Here is a 17,119-nt window from a genome sequence, read left to right on the forward strand (position 1 = left end):
CATACGGTCACCGGAAAGGTTCAGGGGCATATCGGTATTGTACCGGGGCCACCAGAGGGGTTCCGGGGGTCCACCGGGAGGCGCCACCTCTCTCGGAGGGCCTAATGGGCTGTAGAGGAAAGGGAACCAGCCCTACATGGGCTGGGCGCATCCCCCCTTGGGCCCATGCGCCTAGGATTGGGGGGAAACCCTAAAGGGGGCGCCCCCCTTGCTTGGGGGGCAAGCCCCCTCCCCTTGGCCGCCGCCCCCCTCTAGATCTCATCTAGAGGGGGCCGGCCCCCTTCCTCCTTCCCCTATAAATAGAGGGGCAAGGGGAGGGCTGCATGACACATCCAAGGCGCAGCCCCTCCCATCCCCAACACCTCTCCTCCTCCGCAATAGCTTGGCGAAGCCCTGCCGGAGTACTGCTGCTCCACCACCACCACACCGTCGTGCTGCTGTTGGAGCCCTCTTCCTCAACCTCTCCCTCCTCCTTGCTGGATCAAGGCGTGGGAGACGTCCTCGCTCCATACGTGTGTTGAACGCAGAGGTGCCATCCGTTCAGCGCTATGATCATCGGTGATTTGGATCACGACGAGTACGACTCCATCATCCCCGTTCTCTTGAACGCTTCCGCTCGCGATCTACAAGGGTATGTAGATGCACTCCTCTTCCCCTCGTTGCTACATGACTTCATAGATTGATGTTGGTGATGCGTAGAAAATTTTAAATTTGTGCTACGATCCCCAACATGGTCATCTCAGTGTTGAGCATAACTCGAGAGTAAAGGACTCACACGTGAAAGGGGCAGAGGGTTCTTCTAGCGCCAATGTGGTGTAGAATAACTTCCACCAGTTCAAGGGAAAGAACTCTGTCCAGCAGAATACTACCTTTAAGAAGAAGGGTAAGAAGAAAGACAAAAAGAGAGACGGCTGCTTTACTTGTGGTTCAGATGAACATTGGGCAAACAAGTGCTCAAACAAGTACAAGAAGCCAGCACAGGACTCCAAGTCTGTGAATGTCACTCTGAGCAACAATGATGCGGCATCTGGGTATGGTAATCCGTTTACCAGACTTTCAGTTTGTCAGTCCACCGATTGGTGGATTGACAGTGGGGCCAATATTCATGTGTGTGCTGATGTGTCTTTGTTTTCTTCCTACCAGGTCGCACGAGATTGTTCCGTCCTGATAGGGAATGGCTCACATGCTTCTATTCATGGTGTTGGCACGGTAGATCTGAAGTTTACTTCGGGAAAGATCGTGCAACTGAAGAATGTGCAACATGTCCCCGTCATAAAGAAGAATCTCATTAGTGGCTCCCTTCTATGTAAAGAAGGGTTTAAGTTAGTATTTGAGTCTAACAAAGTAGTCGTATCTCGGTATGGACTATTTGTTGGAAAAGGATATGATTGTGGTGGTTTGTTCCGCCTTTCCCTGGAGGATTTCTGTAATAAAGTCGTGAACCAAATTCATTCTAATGTGAACGAATCCGAGGTTTGGCATTCACGTCTTTGTCACATAAATTTCGGTTGTATGACGCGGCTAGATAAGATGGATTTAATACCGAGTTTCACTTTGGCCAAAGGCTCTAAGTGTCACGCGTGTGTGCGAGCTAAGCAACCTCGTAAGCCTCACAAGCTTGCGAAGGAGAGACACTTGGCACCTCTAGAGCTCATATATTCAAATCTTTGTGAGATGAATGGTGTGTTGACTAAAGGTGGAAAGAAATACTTCATGACTCTGAATGATGATTCCATTAGATTCTGCTATGTGTATTTGTTAAATACTAAGAATGAGGCTCTACACTACTTTAAAGTCTATAAGGCTGAAGTTGAGAACCAACTTGAGAAGAAAATAAAACGAGTCCGGTCTGATCGTGGTGGAGAGTAATTTTCTAATGAGTTTGATTTATTCTGTGCAGAACATGGTATTATTCATGAAAGGACGCCTCCCTATTCACCCCAGTCAAACGGGGTTGCCGAATGGAAAAACCGTACTCTAACTGATTTGGTTAACGCCATGTTAGATACATCGGGTTTATCCAAGGCATGGTGGGGGAGGCTGTATTGACATCTTGTCATGTCCTGAATAAAGTTCCCACAAAGGATAATGAGACTACTCCCTATGAGCAATGGGAAAAGAAAAGAACTACACTCTCTTACTTGCGCACTTGGGGTTGTTTGGCGAAAGTCAATATGCCGATAATCAAAAAGCGCAAGTTGGGACCAAAGACTGTGGACTGTGTTTTTCTTGGCTATGCCAAGCATAGCATTGGCTATAGATTTCTAGTGGTGAAATCTGAGGTACCTGACCAGAAGGTCGGTACAATTATAGAGTCTATGGATGCTACACTCTTTGAGGATATTTTCCCCATGAGAGATATGCAAAGCAATTCTAGACTGGAATCTGATGAGACTCCTGAACCTGCTATTCCAATGAAATATTATGAGCATAAAAGTGATAAGAGTTCCACAGAGGATGACGAGGAAGCTCCTGTTAGGAGCAAGAGACAGAGGACTGCAAAGTCCTTTGGTGATGATTTCCTCGTGTACCTCGTGGATGATGATACTCCCAGCTCCATTTCAGAAGCTTATGCATCTCCGGAAGCTGACTACTGGAAGGATGCGGTCCGTGGTGAGATGGATTCCATCTTGGCTAACGGGACATGGGAGATCACTGATCGTCCTTATGGTTGTCGACCATTAGGATGTAAGTGGGTGTTCAAAAGGAAGCTTAGGCCCGATGGTATTGTTGAGAAGTACAAGGCTAGGCTTGTGGCCAAGGGTTATACCCAGAAAGAAGAAGAGGATTTCTTTGACACTTATTCACCTGTGGCTAGACTGACAACCATTCGAGTGTTACTCGCTTTGGCTGCCTCGCATGGTCTTCTCGTTCATCAGATGGACGTTAAGACGGCTTTCCTTAACGGAGAGCTAGGCGAGGAAATTTACATGCAACAGCCGGATGGCTTTGTAGTAAATGGTCAGGAAGGAAAGGTGTGTAAGCTAGTGAAATCTTTGTATGGCCTAAAACAAGCGCCTAAGAAATGGCATGAGAAGTTCAACACTACTCTGACATCTGCTGGCTTTGTTGTGAACGAAGCTGACAAATGTGTATACTATCGCTATGGTGGGGGCGAAGGAGTTATACTGTGTTTGTATGTCGATGACATACTGATATTTGGGACCCACCTCAAGGTCATTGAGGAGGTCAAGTCTTTTCTATCTCACAACTTTGAGATGAAGGACCTGGGTGTGGCTGATGTTATCCTGAACATCAAGCTACTAAGAAATTCTGAGGGTGGAATTACACTTTTGCAATCCCACTATATTGAGAAGATTTTGAGCCGTTTTGGATATTCGGACTGCAAACCTTCTGCAACACCATATGATCCTAGCGTGCGGATTCGAAAGTTCGAAGGCACGGCTGTAGATCAATTGAGATGTTCTCAAGTGGTTGGTTCACTGATGTACCTAGCATGTGCTACTCGTCCTGACATCTCATTTGCTGTGTGCAAACTGAGCCAGTTTGTTTCCAATCCGGGAGATGTGCACTGGCATGTTGTTGAGCGAGTGATGTGTTATTTGCAAGGTACTGCGAACTATGGAATTCACTATTCTGGGTACCCGATGGTACTTGAGGGGTATAGTGATTTGAATTGGATATCTGATGCTGATGAGATGAAAGCCACAAGTGGATATGTCTTCACACTTGGTGGTGGTTTTGTTTCCTGGAAGTCTTGCAAGCAGACGATCTTAACCAGATCGACTATGGAAGCAGAACTCACAGCATTAGACACATCATGCGTCGAAGCAGAATGGCTTCGAGAGCTTTTGATGGATTTGCCGGTGGTTGATAAACCAGTGCCGGCTGTCCTTATAAACTGTGACAATCAAACAATGATTGTCAAGGCTAAGAGTTCAAAGGACAACATGAAATCCACAAAGCACATAAGAAGAAGATTAAAATCTGTCAGAAAATCAAGAAACTCCAGAGTAATAGCGTTGGATTATATCCAGACGGCTAAGAATCTGGCAGACCCTTTTACGAAAGGGCTATCACGGATTGTGATAGAAAATGCATCGAGGGAGATGGGTATGAGACCCACGTAAGTTGCCATGGGGTAATCCAACCTATGTGATCGGAGATCCCGTGAATTAGGACCTGGGAAAACAATCCAGCGGTCAACTGAGGAGAGTATCCTTAATTAACCCACTCCGTTGGAGATGCACAATACTCTCAATTCTGTAAGGAGGGATGACTTTTGTCTTAATGTGTTCCAAAGCTTGTGTAAGCAAGATGCTAACCTACAGAGCATTCTTTGGAGGAACACACCTATATGAGCCCGACTGCTGGTCACAGTCTATGAGATTGGGTAATCTCTATTAAGCTCATGAGAAGGTACGGAGTATGACTAATAAGCTCCACCCATGGGGTTTAGCCTTCGGCAGCCATGTATCAGCTGATAATAGGCGAAACTTCTGCACGCCAATCTGAAAATTCAAGGCATAGTCCATTGTTTAGTTGTGAAGAAGTCTAATCCTATTGCTCTAGGTGGAAGTTCAACTTAACAGTCTCCACTGAAAATTCTGGTATATCAAACATTGTTTGGAATAATTGATAAACTTATGTGCCTCGAGATCTGGTGGGGGATTGTTGGATTATGGATGGGCTTAGGCCCATATAAAACACTAATCCCTGGTTAATCTTGAGGCCCATGTATGAGATGGTAGGTGGTGGGAAGTTTAGTCCCACCTTGCTAGTTGAGGAGAGTTGAGACCCCTTTATAAGGGTTGCTCTACCACTTACCATTGGGAGCTTGGGAAGAGGAGTGCTACACGCGCGCTCCTCCTCCTCCGTCGCCCGCCTCGCCACGCCTCGCCTCGTCACGACGCGCGCACGCCGCGGGTTGCGGGAATGAGCCGAAGCTTATTTTTGCCGCTCAGAAACGAATTAATTAATCAGGGATTAATTAACAAGTCGCTAACAGGTGGGCCACTATCCAAGACATTGGACTGTGGGCTGACTTGCGTTGCCGGGATTCGTCGACTCCCTTGCCGGGGGTGCGACCCTTGCCGGGACTCGCGTATTCGTCGGCTCCCTTGCCAGGAGTGCAACCCTTGCTAGGAACAATGACTCCCTTGCCGGGAGTGGGCCGACTCGGTCGTGGGCCTCGGGAAGGCCCACGACTTTCTTTCTTACGGACTATATAAGAAGGCTCTGGCCAGTGAAGTAACCTAGTTCGGTTCACTCACTCCCTCTCGCGTGACCTAGCCGTCATCTACTATTCCTCACTCTGTGCTGTCTCCGGCGATCCCATCCCGACGACCGCGTGCATGGCTAGTCAGGAGAGCAGGTGTCTCCGGAACCCTGTCGTTCGAGATCCTGCCCGGGAGAACGGCAATAAGGTTTTTGGGGAGCGTCTCGACGCGACTGCTCCCGATCCGTCCCCAACTCTGTTCGCCTCTGCTTCCACTACTTCCTCTGCATCGACACCATGGCCGCCGCCGCCGCCGCTAAGAAGAAGGCCACGGACGACGCCGAAGCTGCTGCAGCCGCCGCCGCGTTGGACTGGCCAACCGGAGGGTATGATTTGTTCATCCCTCGTTTACTCGTACTTATGCTAGCCGTATATGTGCTGCTCATAGAAGGTTCGATTCTATGTTTTGTACATGCTAGTATGCTTAGGTATCGCTATGAGATGCATACCTTTTATGCCATGCTTACTGTTAACTCGTGGATAAGTCTAATCGAAAAAGTGCTAATATTTCCAACATGTCTACATGTTCCTTCACACGCATGTCGATCATCATCAACCTATAAAAGGGCTCTCGTGTTTTTTAAAGAACTTGGGATCTATTTATAACTAATCAAGACAACAGAAATTAGGACCATGGACCATCTAAGGACAGCTACAATCACTAAAGCGAGTCAAAGGGCGGAGGTGGAGCTCGGTCGGTACCACTGCGGTTGTTCCCTTTCAGTGTTTCCATAGCCGAAAATTTGTATTGCTCGCACCTAATCTGGATTTGTTTCTCTACAATTCACATAGTTACCCCCCTGTATTTATCTGTTTCTATAACCACAGTTCACATTACATAAATCCAAAAATGAAAAAAGTAGTAGTACAATAGGGTGTGGCCAGGTTTTATTTTAAAAAGAAGAGAGAGGCGAGTAGCCTTCTCGGCCCCAACGGTTAGTAAAACTTGACACTCACTCACACTGTCGTCCCCGCTAACACCCAAATCTGGCCCCAAGTACGCAAGGAAAGTATCCCCTCCCTCCCCCGCTCCCCTCCCCGTCGCAGCAGCAATAAACGCCACCGTACACTGCCATCCGCCACCACCAGCCGCGGTAGAAACAAATCAAACCCTTTCTCTCTTTCGGTACGCCCAACCGTAGGGCAAAGCCAGAGAGCAGAGACCACGGGGCGCTCGCCGTCATTGCCTCTCCATTATCGAAGCCAATCAAACCTTGTTATAGAAGACAATCAATAAGTCATCGTGCTAAGGCTTCACAAGACCAGCGCACCATAGCAGAAACCGTCACCGATGAAGAGAGTCATAGATCTGAAGCATCAAATCTGCAAACAAAGACAAACAAAGACAACACCAAACAAATCAGACCAACACTGACTGAGTCCCGCGAGAGATCCGATGAAAACACACCTTCACACGCCCTCAAATGACGCTAGATATACCATTCGGACGGGGATCGAATGTGAGAGACATTATTCCTACAGACGGACATCGGCACCGCCACACAAACCCCAACCAAGAAACTAAACCTAACAAAAACAAGAGTCCCTCCCGCCAGCGGGGATCTGAGGTCCTCCACACCTCGACAGCCCAAAGGCCACCGGACATGCGGGGCAAGTGTTGCCGTGTTTGAAAAAGTGGATGTCATGGGTAAATGTCCACGCCTCGGTTCCTCTTGAGTTCTTTTTAGGGACCAAGGCATGTTTTTTCATTAATAACCGACATAAGAGAGCTATCTGGTTAATTAGATGAAATTCGGATGAAAATCAAGATAAACAACAGTCATGACACACAAAACCCAACAACAGGACACATTGACCGACCTGAGTAATAACAAGTTGTAAAATATACACACATAGAGAAAAGACAACAATCGTGGAGGTTACCTAAAGCATCACTACCTTATCATATATCATCCACAATCTCGCAATTCTATCTTTACAAACACCCACTGACAACGCAACCACCACAAAACATATGCGCAAAGCTCAAGTAAACCAGCCGGCCATCCACGCTAGCAACAAGGCATCTCCGATTTTGATGGATACTGTAACTTGTAAAGGGAGAAGAGCGAAGCTCGTGCCGATCTAGGCAACTGCAACCAGACCGATCACCACTTGTCATCATCATTCTTGGCCGCGCCTTGGTAGCTCTAACTTCAGGACAAGGGAGCAAAGAAAAAGAGAGGCTGAGAAGTCCCATCGAACACATCAAAAACCCGACTATTAAACACTTGTCGTGATTTGAACATCACTTCGTCATCAACGTTATCACACAAGGCACCAATGAAATGCTATGAGAACGTTGCATATTTCTAAGAATCTCGAAACTTGTTGGTTTTTAGAGCCACTAAGAAATAATCTCAAACTTGTTGGTTTCTAGAGCCACTAAAAATACTCACACATCAATCACGCTCTTCTGAAGTTGACCTTGGTTTGGATCTTTAAACAAGAATAGACTTGGGTTATTGCCAGAATGAACTCCACTGTGCCGCGGAGGTAATTGCCTATTCACTCTATCCCGCGTGTTCAAATTAGAAGTCAAGCAATGCAACATTTTGTATAGATACCCTCGCGCAAATTAGATCACGGTTGCTTAAAAACGGTACGGTGTTTCACCGTAGCACCACACTACATTGCACTATGAATGCCACACGCATTGTGCCATCCTAGTAGCGACAACCCAACCCCACATGCAAAAACACAACCTCTTATCTCGCTCGACTCTTAATGCATGTTTTTGGACCCGCGGGGTAATAATCTCTATTAAGAGTCACGGATGCAACATTTTTTTTTATAAATACCGTCACACAAATTAAACCACGGTTGCTTACAACGGTAGGGTGTTCCACCGTAGCACCACACTACACTCCACCTATAATATAAGCCACACGCATCGTGCCATCCCGGCAATAACCCAACTCCCCGGGCGTGCGCACGCAAAAACACCACCTCTATAAAGCACCACCCTCGCACACGAACCGCACCGCGCCGCACCCAAACCCGACCCCGTCACGGGCAGCCAACCAGTAATCAACCCAACCGTGCACCTCTCTCTCGCACTCTCTCCCATCCACGCACGCACCTTCGCGGCGCTCTCCCCCTCCTCCACCACCACCACCGGCGCGATCGGCGGCGTGGCTCCGCGCGAAGGGATCGCCGGTGCGGGTGCCACCGGTGACGGGCCGTTTTGGGTATGAGAGGGGACCTCCGCGAGGCGCCGAGCACCATCACCGCAGCAGCAGCAGCAGCCAGCGTCGACGTCGGCGGCCCCATGGACGGCCTCCTCGTCTTCGTCTTCTACCTCTCGCTTCCTATACGTGGCGGCCGCGACCACTCTAATTGCTAGCCTCCCGCCGGATCGATCTCGCCGCGCACGCACCGCACTCTCCGATCTCTCTCCGACTCTGCTCTGATTCGATTCTCCCTCCCCGCCGCGCCTCGCCGTCGAACGCGGGGCCTGATTCGTCTGACCGCGCGTCTCCGAGGATGGACCAGCCGCCGAATGGCTTCGCCGCCGGAGGTGCGTGCCCGACCAAAACACTCCGCCCCTCATTTTCTCCTTTCCTTCCTGAAAATATATTTGCTGTTTCGTGCGTAGATTTTCTTTCCAGTTTAGATGTGTTCAGTCAGTGTTGCGACAGTGTGGAGAAAGCTCTCAGCTTCTCCCACTGCATTTATTCCACTACGTACTGGATTGTTTCCAGCAGTGCAGGGGGTAATTATTACCATTACTAATTAATTGCGAAATTTATCGGGCGAAATGTTGCTGTCGCGGTCAGTGGACTGGCGTCCCAATCATGCTAATTGAGCCTGTCTGTGACAGTTTAGTGTCTTCTCCAAGGGTCCAACGATTAGAAGGGCAAAAATTATTGGACCAGAATTGTTCTTCAGATTCATTTGATGCTGATGTTTCAGGGACCACCGCTCATCTCTGGGACCAATCATCATGAAAATGATTTCTTTTTTCTTTTTACAAATGATGAGTCTTAGTATGATTGATCAGTCGAGCTGTTTACAGAGTTTTCTTATGAAACAAGGAGATATTTTTGGTGACCTCAACTGAAATCGCCGCCTTATGGTAGACACAGAAAAGTATCGTTGGTCGGTCGATGAGAATCTAGAAGAGTGAATATTAGAAGCAAAGCAATGAATTGTGATAGAAACAGGAACTATGATATAGAAACAGAGAATGTTACATGTAAAAAGCAAGGGACTGGGATGGCGACGGGAAAGTGAAACCGTGAAAGGGATGTAGAACAAGGTTCCATAAAACAGAGGCCACTAGAAAGTTGAAAAAATTAAGCACTTTTGCGTTTGCAAGAAGACAGAATGGGGGGAAGCATCCAATGTCTATTTGCTTCTCATTCTTGTTCGCCTTCTTTTTTTATAGCATATGCCTTTGCGTCAGTAAATCCATATTGCTGTGGATCGAATAAATTCTAGGATTCTTCAGGCTGATATTGTTCCAACTCTCTTGGTGCTAATCAACTAGACAAAATAAATCACTGGTGGCATATTCCTGAACGATTGTTCTGTCAATCCCAAAAAGGCAGTCCTATTTAGGTGGCTCTTCATATGCTAGATCGGACAACTATGACCAGTTGCAGATTTAACAAACAATTGGTCAGTATAAATTAACCCACATAGTGCACTGAGTGGAATTTTTGGTGATACTAGCTAGGTGAAATTAGAACAATGAATATTGCAAGCAAACGAAGGAATTCTGATAGAAACAGAGAAAGGAATGTAGAACAAGGTACCGTAAACTGAGGCCACTAAGAGGTGATTTTTTTTACTACATACCACTTTTGTGCTTAGAAGAAGACAAAACAGGGAACAGCATCCCAGGTCTATTTGCTCCTTATTCTTGTTAGGTTTTTTATAGCATATGCCACTGCATTAATCTATATTGCTGCGGATCGAATTTATTCTTGGGACCGTTTAGGTCGATCTTGTTCTTCCATCATTAGACTCTCTTTCTGCTAATCAGAATAAATCGCTCAAGGCATATTCCTGAACAATTCTTTTGGCACCCCCTAAGAAGCAGTCTTATTCAGGTGGCTTTTGAAAAGCTAGAACGGACAACTAACACCAGTTGCAAATTTAACAAACAATTGGTCAGTACTCGCTCTGTACCTTAGTGATCTAAACGCTCTTATATTTCTTTACGGAGTGAGTACATAATAAACACACATAGGTGGAAATTTTGGTATGTGCTTATACAGGTACTTTCAGAAATACCGAATACGCAATAGTAGGTTAATTTTAATGCTTTAAATTGTCATTGTTTTTTCCGGGATAAAATGCTTTCATTGGTTTTACGATGTTAAATCTTATACTCTGTTTCTTCATGATTCCAGGTCTTTTCGTTCAGCACATTGATGGGCAAAACGCTTCTCCCCCTTCTGTAATTGTGATTGGTGGAGGGATTTCAGGCATTGCATCTGCTCGTGCCTTGTCAAATGCTTCATTTAAGGTAAATTCTCCTTGCAGGAGGAAAAAATAAATGGAATCTTCATGTACCACATTCTGTAGTGTGTAAAACAGTTAGTAAAACTAGTGTTTTAATGGTTTCAGACCCTTTTAATTATATATAGTTACACACCTACAGGTCACATTGTTAGAGTCGCGGGAGCGACTTGGTGGCCGTGTGCATACTGACTATTCTTTTGGCTGCCCAATTGACATGGGAGCATCTTGGTTAGTTGCATCCTAAAACTAGTATTAGGTTGTGTTTCTCCACCTTGCATTGAATTTAGCCGAGTGATCTCATGGCTTTATCATGTGATTATTCAGGTTGCATGGTGTTTGCAATGAGAATTCTTTGGCGCCATTGATTAGGCTTCTTGGGCTTAGATTATATCGCACCAGTGGTGATAACTCTGTGCTTTATGACCATGATTTGGAGAGGTGATTCATTATCCATGATGCCAATGTGTATGCTCCTTTAACTTGATTGATTTTCATTTTCTTACTGTTTTTTTGTTCTCTTATTAGCTACGCGCTCTTTGATAAAGATGGTCGTCAAATTCCCCAGGAGATAGTAACCAAAGTTGGGGAAATATTTGAGCAGATTCTGAAGGAGGTATTGCAATCATTTGCATTTACATGTTTTCTGCCTATTGTGTCATTGAATAAATTATAAGCTTCTTGTTAATACCGCAGACGGTGAAAGTTAGAGATGAATATGCAAACGACATGCCTCTTGTTCAAGCCATCTCAATGGTGCTTGACAGAAATCCACATCTAAAGTAAGTGGAGTGTAGGAGTAAATTTGTCTAATTATGGGATGATGATATCTTAATGCAGCCGTGAAATGTTAACATATGTGCACTTATCTGTACAGGCTTGAGGGTTTGCAATATGAAGTATTGCAGTGGTGCATTTGTAGATTGGAAGCATGGTTTGCCACTGACGTGGATAATATATCTTTGAAAAATTGGGATCAGGTATGCAATACAAGACTAGTCGATATACTCATATTTACATATTCATCAGGTCAGCGGAGAAATGCATGCTGACATGAGCTACATGGATGCACATTTATGCTACAACAATGTGCTGAGCTTTGCAAATTTACAGGAGCATGTTCTTACTGGTGGACATGGGCTTATGGTGAATGGCTACGACCCTGTTATCAAAGCTCTCTCCCGAGATCTTGATGTCCACCTGAACCACAGGTATGCACAGCGACATATCCTCATGGGACAACAATTCACATGGATACAGTGATTACCAGTGTTGAGGTAGTACAATCCCAAATAGGTGGCTTCTTATACATCCTTTTTGGTGATCAGGGTTACCAAAATCATCCAGCGGTATAATAAAGTCATCGTATGCGTGGAAGACGGGACAAGCTTTGTTGCAGATGCTGCCATAATAACCGTCCCTCTCGGTGTACTCAAGGCGAACATCATCAAGTTTGAACCTGAGCTCCCAGACTGGAAACTATCGGCAATCTCTGATCTTGGTGTTGGCCTCGAGAACAAGATAGCCCTCAGATTCAACACAATATTTTGGCCCAATGTAGAAGTACTGGGCAGGGTTGCCCAAACATCGAATGCGTGCGGCTACTTTCTTAACCTTCACAAGGCCACAGGGCATCCAGTGCTAGTATGCATGGTGGCGGGCAGATTCGCATACGAAATGGAGAAGCTATCAGACGAAGAATCCGTAAACTTTGTCATGTCACAGCTCAGGAGAATGCTGCCAGGGGCCACCGAACCGGTAAAGCTTTAGATGCTTATTTTCATATTCTCTACAGTGACTGAAGTGCAACCAGTTCTGTAAATTTCATATTCTTCACAGTTGCTTGCAAGTTCTAACTGCTGCTGTCACATGTTTGCAGGTCCAGTATCTGGTTTCACGGTGGGGAACCGACCCCAACTCGCTCGGCTCCTACTCGTGCGACTTGGTCGGGAAACCAGCCGACCTGTATGAGCGATTCTGCGCTCCGGTGGGCAACCTGTTCTTTGCTGGGGAGGCCGCCTGCATCGACCACTCGGGGTCTGTGCACGGAGCGTATTCGTCAGGCATCGGCGCTGCGGAGGACTGCCGAAGGCGCCTCTCGACGCAGCTCGGTATCTCCGACCTTTTCCAGGTGGGGAAGATTGTGATGAGGGAGGAGATGACTGAAGTCATGGTCCCCCTCCAGATATCCAGGCTGTGAAAGGAAGGAAGAACAAACCTGTCTACTATTATTAGCATCGTGTTGTTCTGTTAACATCGTAGCTGTAATTTACCTCCGAAACTGTACAATTTCGCAGCGTCTGATCTTTGATGTACTCCCTCCGTTTGTTTTTATAAGACGTTCAAACAACTTGCTTTCTGCTGTTTTTGAACAGTGTCTGAAAGTCTAAAACATCTTATAAAAACAAACAGAGGTAGTATCTCTCAATAACATGCGGACTTTCCCTCTGATTTCATCAATATTGCTCTTGTTATCTATTATCTCCAAAGTTTTTTTTTTTGGTTCTGCTCATGTTGAAAACAGTGCGGTCAATTCCGTGATCATGTGGACCAAAGCAGGGGCGTCATTATTATTTTGAATTGAAAATCAGAGGCATAGAGGCCGGTAACCTCACCAAAGCCTCTCAAGAGCGAGGCGAGGTTATCAATATCCTGCTTGATAGGAGCCACAAAGACTGCCGCATCATCCGCATAGAGAGAGGTCCTCACCGTGGCCCCCCGCCCACGAATCTTATGAAGAAGGCCTTTCCGGGTTGCCAGGTCAAGAATTTTATGCAGCGGGTCGATCGCAATGATAAAGAGGAGGGGGGATATGGGGTCCCCCTGACGAAACCCGCTGCCGTGCTTGATCGGTGGGCCAGACAGCCCATTGAGAATGATGCGAGATGAAGATGTCGTTAGAAGGGCAGCAATCCAAGCACGAAACTTGGCGGGGAACCCCATGTGTTGGAAGAGGTCCGGGATGTAACTCCACTTAACCGAATCAAACGCTTTCTTCATATCAAGCTTGAAAAGGAGGGCCGAAGTTTTGCACTTGTGTAGCCTCCGCGCGAAATTCCGAACGTGCATGAAGTTGTCATGAATGCTGCGTCGCTTAATAAATGCACTTTGGGCATTGGAGACTAGGCCGTCCATGTGGGGGGCTAGCCGGAGCGAGAGGACCTTGGTCGTACATGTACTTTCGGAATTTCTCGCGGAGGCTACACAAGACTAGGCCGTCCATGGACCGCATGGCTTGGCAAGTTTGGGCTCCCCGAAGGTCAAATTTTTCGCATGGTTGGCCCTTCAAGATAGGATTTGGACTGCTGATCGCCTCGAGAGGCGGGGTTGGGCTAATTGTGGCATTTGCCCTCTTTGCCAAAGAAAACAAGAAACGGGTGCTCATCTTTTCTTCAAGTGTCGCTACACACTTAGGCTTTGGAGGTCAATTATCGTCAAGCTTGGCCTTGCTCACATGGACACCATAGATTGGCACCTTGCCGGGTCCGTCCACGAATGGTGGGACAAGCGAACCGGCAACCACGTCCCCAGCCGGAGCGCTTCGGCCTCCCTCACCATGCTTGTTTCTTAGACCATTTGGAATGAGCGAAATGCACCGGTGTTTCGGCACAAGTTCGCACCGCCGCCGATACTTCTCAACAACATCATGGAGGAGGCAAAGCTCTGGATTACCGCGGGTGCTAAAAGACTAGGGCCTTTTTTTCTTGCGCGAGTAATCGTCATGCCGTGTATGTGGGTGCTCTTGTAAAACTCTAAACTCTGCTTCTCCCTTATTTAATAGATGAGGCAAATCTTATGCCTCCGTTTCGAAAAAATCAGAGGCACTGATTCCACAGTAAATAAACATGCTATGACATAGTGGATGTATTCTTTTTATAATAAAAAAAATCCTATGGCACAACTTGTAGTTTCTCTTCAGTTATGCAGCCCCAGATATAGAAAAACAATATCACTTCAAAGATCCTTGCATCAGAACACCTCCCCTAACATATTTTTATGGGTCTGTCTAGGGCACGTTGCACATCTAAATGACTTAATCAAGCATAAAAAGGAAAATGAAAAGAAAATACCCACACGAATCTTCGCGTAAAATCAATGGCATATGACTTAGATGTGCAATACTTAGGACACATCTAGATCTGCTTTAGCAAACCCGTATCTTTATTTATTTGCAACAATTGTCACAACATTTTCTCCAACGTAAGTCGTCACTACATTCCGAAAGCACTTATGCAGCAACATATCCCCAAATGGTTGCATCAAATTGCCGAGAGTAGTGCTAATGCACGTAATCGTAAGCTACTGGAAAGCAGTTCCAACACAATCGAATGAAGATTAATGTTGATGGTGCGATTGGCTGAAAATGGGTGCACTCGGATAGGAGTTGTTGCAAGGGATGTGGACGGATAGTTTCAGAAGGGCATCTGCCACAGGTATCAGGCCCTAGATGATCCTTTCACCGTGGAACTTACTACATGTCATCATGAGATGATGTTTGCAGTGACTAATGGGTACACTAGGATCAGTGTGGAGACGAATTGTCAAGCGGCCGCAAATGCTTGGAATCGGGGAAGGCCGCAGGGTTGGAGGTACCTCATTAGGGAGATGCGCTCTTATCTCCCAGACCTTCAGGGTTTTGAATTGAGATGGATAGAAAGAGAAGTCAATCGGGATGTTCATCTTTGCGATCAGATGTGTCTTGCCTAATTGAATAAATGCCTAGAGGGCGATTCTAAAAAAAACACGAGCGGAAGTTTTGCTAAGGGGGTTGAGAGGCGACAACGGCGATCTTGACAGTGTGGTCCTGCCGATTTTATTTTCCGCGTGAGATCCTATGTGGGTAGGAGGAGTTCGGGGGATGGTGCTTCGGTGAAGGAACAATCAGAGGATGGATCCTACAAGAGGAGTTCTTCCCAATCTCCGACTGAGGAGAAGCTGCGGAGGAAGCGATAGGGCTCTCAATTTGGCTGGACGACATGATGTTAATTGAGAAGTAAGCGGCAAGCAGATGATTCAACAAAGGATGTGCCCAATAACACCTAGTTGGTGGTGGGCAGTGAGGTCTGCTCGCCGAGGCAACTAAACATCTCCACCCTAGAAAGGGCAATGCACATGGCTTGGGGTTGCACCATGAGGCTTAGTTTAGAGACACTAGGGCAATATCTTTTTTGATCGGTTTGGGAGAAAAGGAGATTGGAAACATGCTTTGTAGAATAAACATTGCCAGTTCGGTTTTCACATTATTGTGTTGAAGAATTATTATGGAGATACCACACCGTCTGAGGCGGTGTTAGGTACAATTGCTGGAATTTTGTCTATTTTGGGCCTAGCCCAATAGCAGTTTCAGAAATTCCTAATAAATCCTAGAGGCCCACGCAGCCCATTCGTGCAAGGCAAAATGTGAAACTAAAGTTTAGTCCCACATTGCTAGTTTAGAGAGAGTTGGACCTCTTTATAACAGAGGCTCTTTCTCCACATGTATGAGGATGAGAACAAGAGGGACATCCACGCGCGCTCCTCCTCCGCCGCCCGCCACGCCGCGGGTTGCGGGAATGAGCCGATGTCTAAATTTTTGCCACGCACGACGGATATACGAAAGGTCACGCAGAAGCTGAAACGTTTTTGCTGTAGTGGAGATTGAATACGAACGGCGCACCTCTTCGCCTGCTGCCTATCGTTTCGTCTCCCTCGTTCCCTTCAGCTCCCGGCGCAGCCTCTTGCCTCCTTCTCTTACGCATATAAAAGGGAGGTTGCTCCTCTCAGAGAGATGTACCAGAACTTCTTCTTCCTCTCGCCAAAGTTCCTGAGCACTGCGTGAAGGAAATATGCCCTAGAGGCAATAATAAAGTTATTATTTATTTCCTTATATCATGATAAAAGTTTATTATTCATGCTAGAATTGTGTTAACCGGAAACATAATACATGTGTGAATACATAGACAAACAGAGTGTCACTAGTATGCCTCTACTTGACTAGCTCGTTAATCAAAGATGGTTATGTTTCCTAACCATGGACAAAGAGTTGTTATTTGATTAACGGGATCACATCATTAGTTGAATGATCTGATTGACATGACCCATTCCATTAGCTTAGCACCCGATCGTTTAGTATGTTGCTATTGCTTTCTTCATGACTTATACATGTTCCTATGACTATGAGATTATGTAACTCCCGTGTGCCGGAGGAACACTTTGTGTGCAACCAAACGTCACAACGTAACTGGGTGATTATAAAGGTGCTCTACAGGTGTCTCCAAAGGTACATGTTGGGTTGACGTATTTCGAGATTAGGATTTGTCACTCCGATCGTCGGAGAGGTATCTCTGGGCCCTCTCGGTAATGCACATCACTTAAGCCTTGCAAGCATTGCAACTAATGAGTTAGTTGCGAGATGATGTATTACAGAACGAG

The 17,119-nt window shown here is 46.3% G+C and overlaps 1 protein-coding gene across 1 annotated transcript; it reads left to right on the forward strand.

The window, feature by feature from the left end:
• The first annotated feature begins 8,225 nt into the window (after positions 1-8,225).
• LOC123190981 (polyamine oxidase 5) lies at positions 8,226-13,189 on the forward strand. The gene is made up of 10 exons (XM_044603715.1): positions 8,226-8,759; positions 10,600-10,715; positions 10,851-10,939; positions 11,036-11,149; positions 11,237-11,324; positions 11,405-11,490; positions 11,586-11,688; positions 11,822-11,919; positions 12,037-12,466; positions 12,588-13,189. Exons 1-10 carry the CDS (start codon positions 8,726-8,728, stop codon positions 12,906-12,908), a joined length of 1,479 nt encoding a protein of 492 aa, XP_044459650.1. The 5' UTR covers positions 8,226-8,725; the 3' UTR covers positions 12,909-13,189.
• Positions 13,190-17,119: the final 3,930 nt, after the last annotated feature.

The sequence above is a fragment of the Triticum aestivum genome, chromosome 2A, assembly GCF_018294505.1.
Source record: "Triticum aestivum cultivar Chinese Spring chromosome 2A, IWGSC CS RefSeq v2.1, whole genome shotgun sequence".
NCBI lineage: Eukaryota > Viridiplantae > Streptophyta > Magnoliopsida > Poales > Poaceae > Triticum > Triticum aestivum.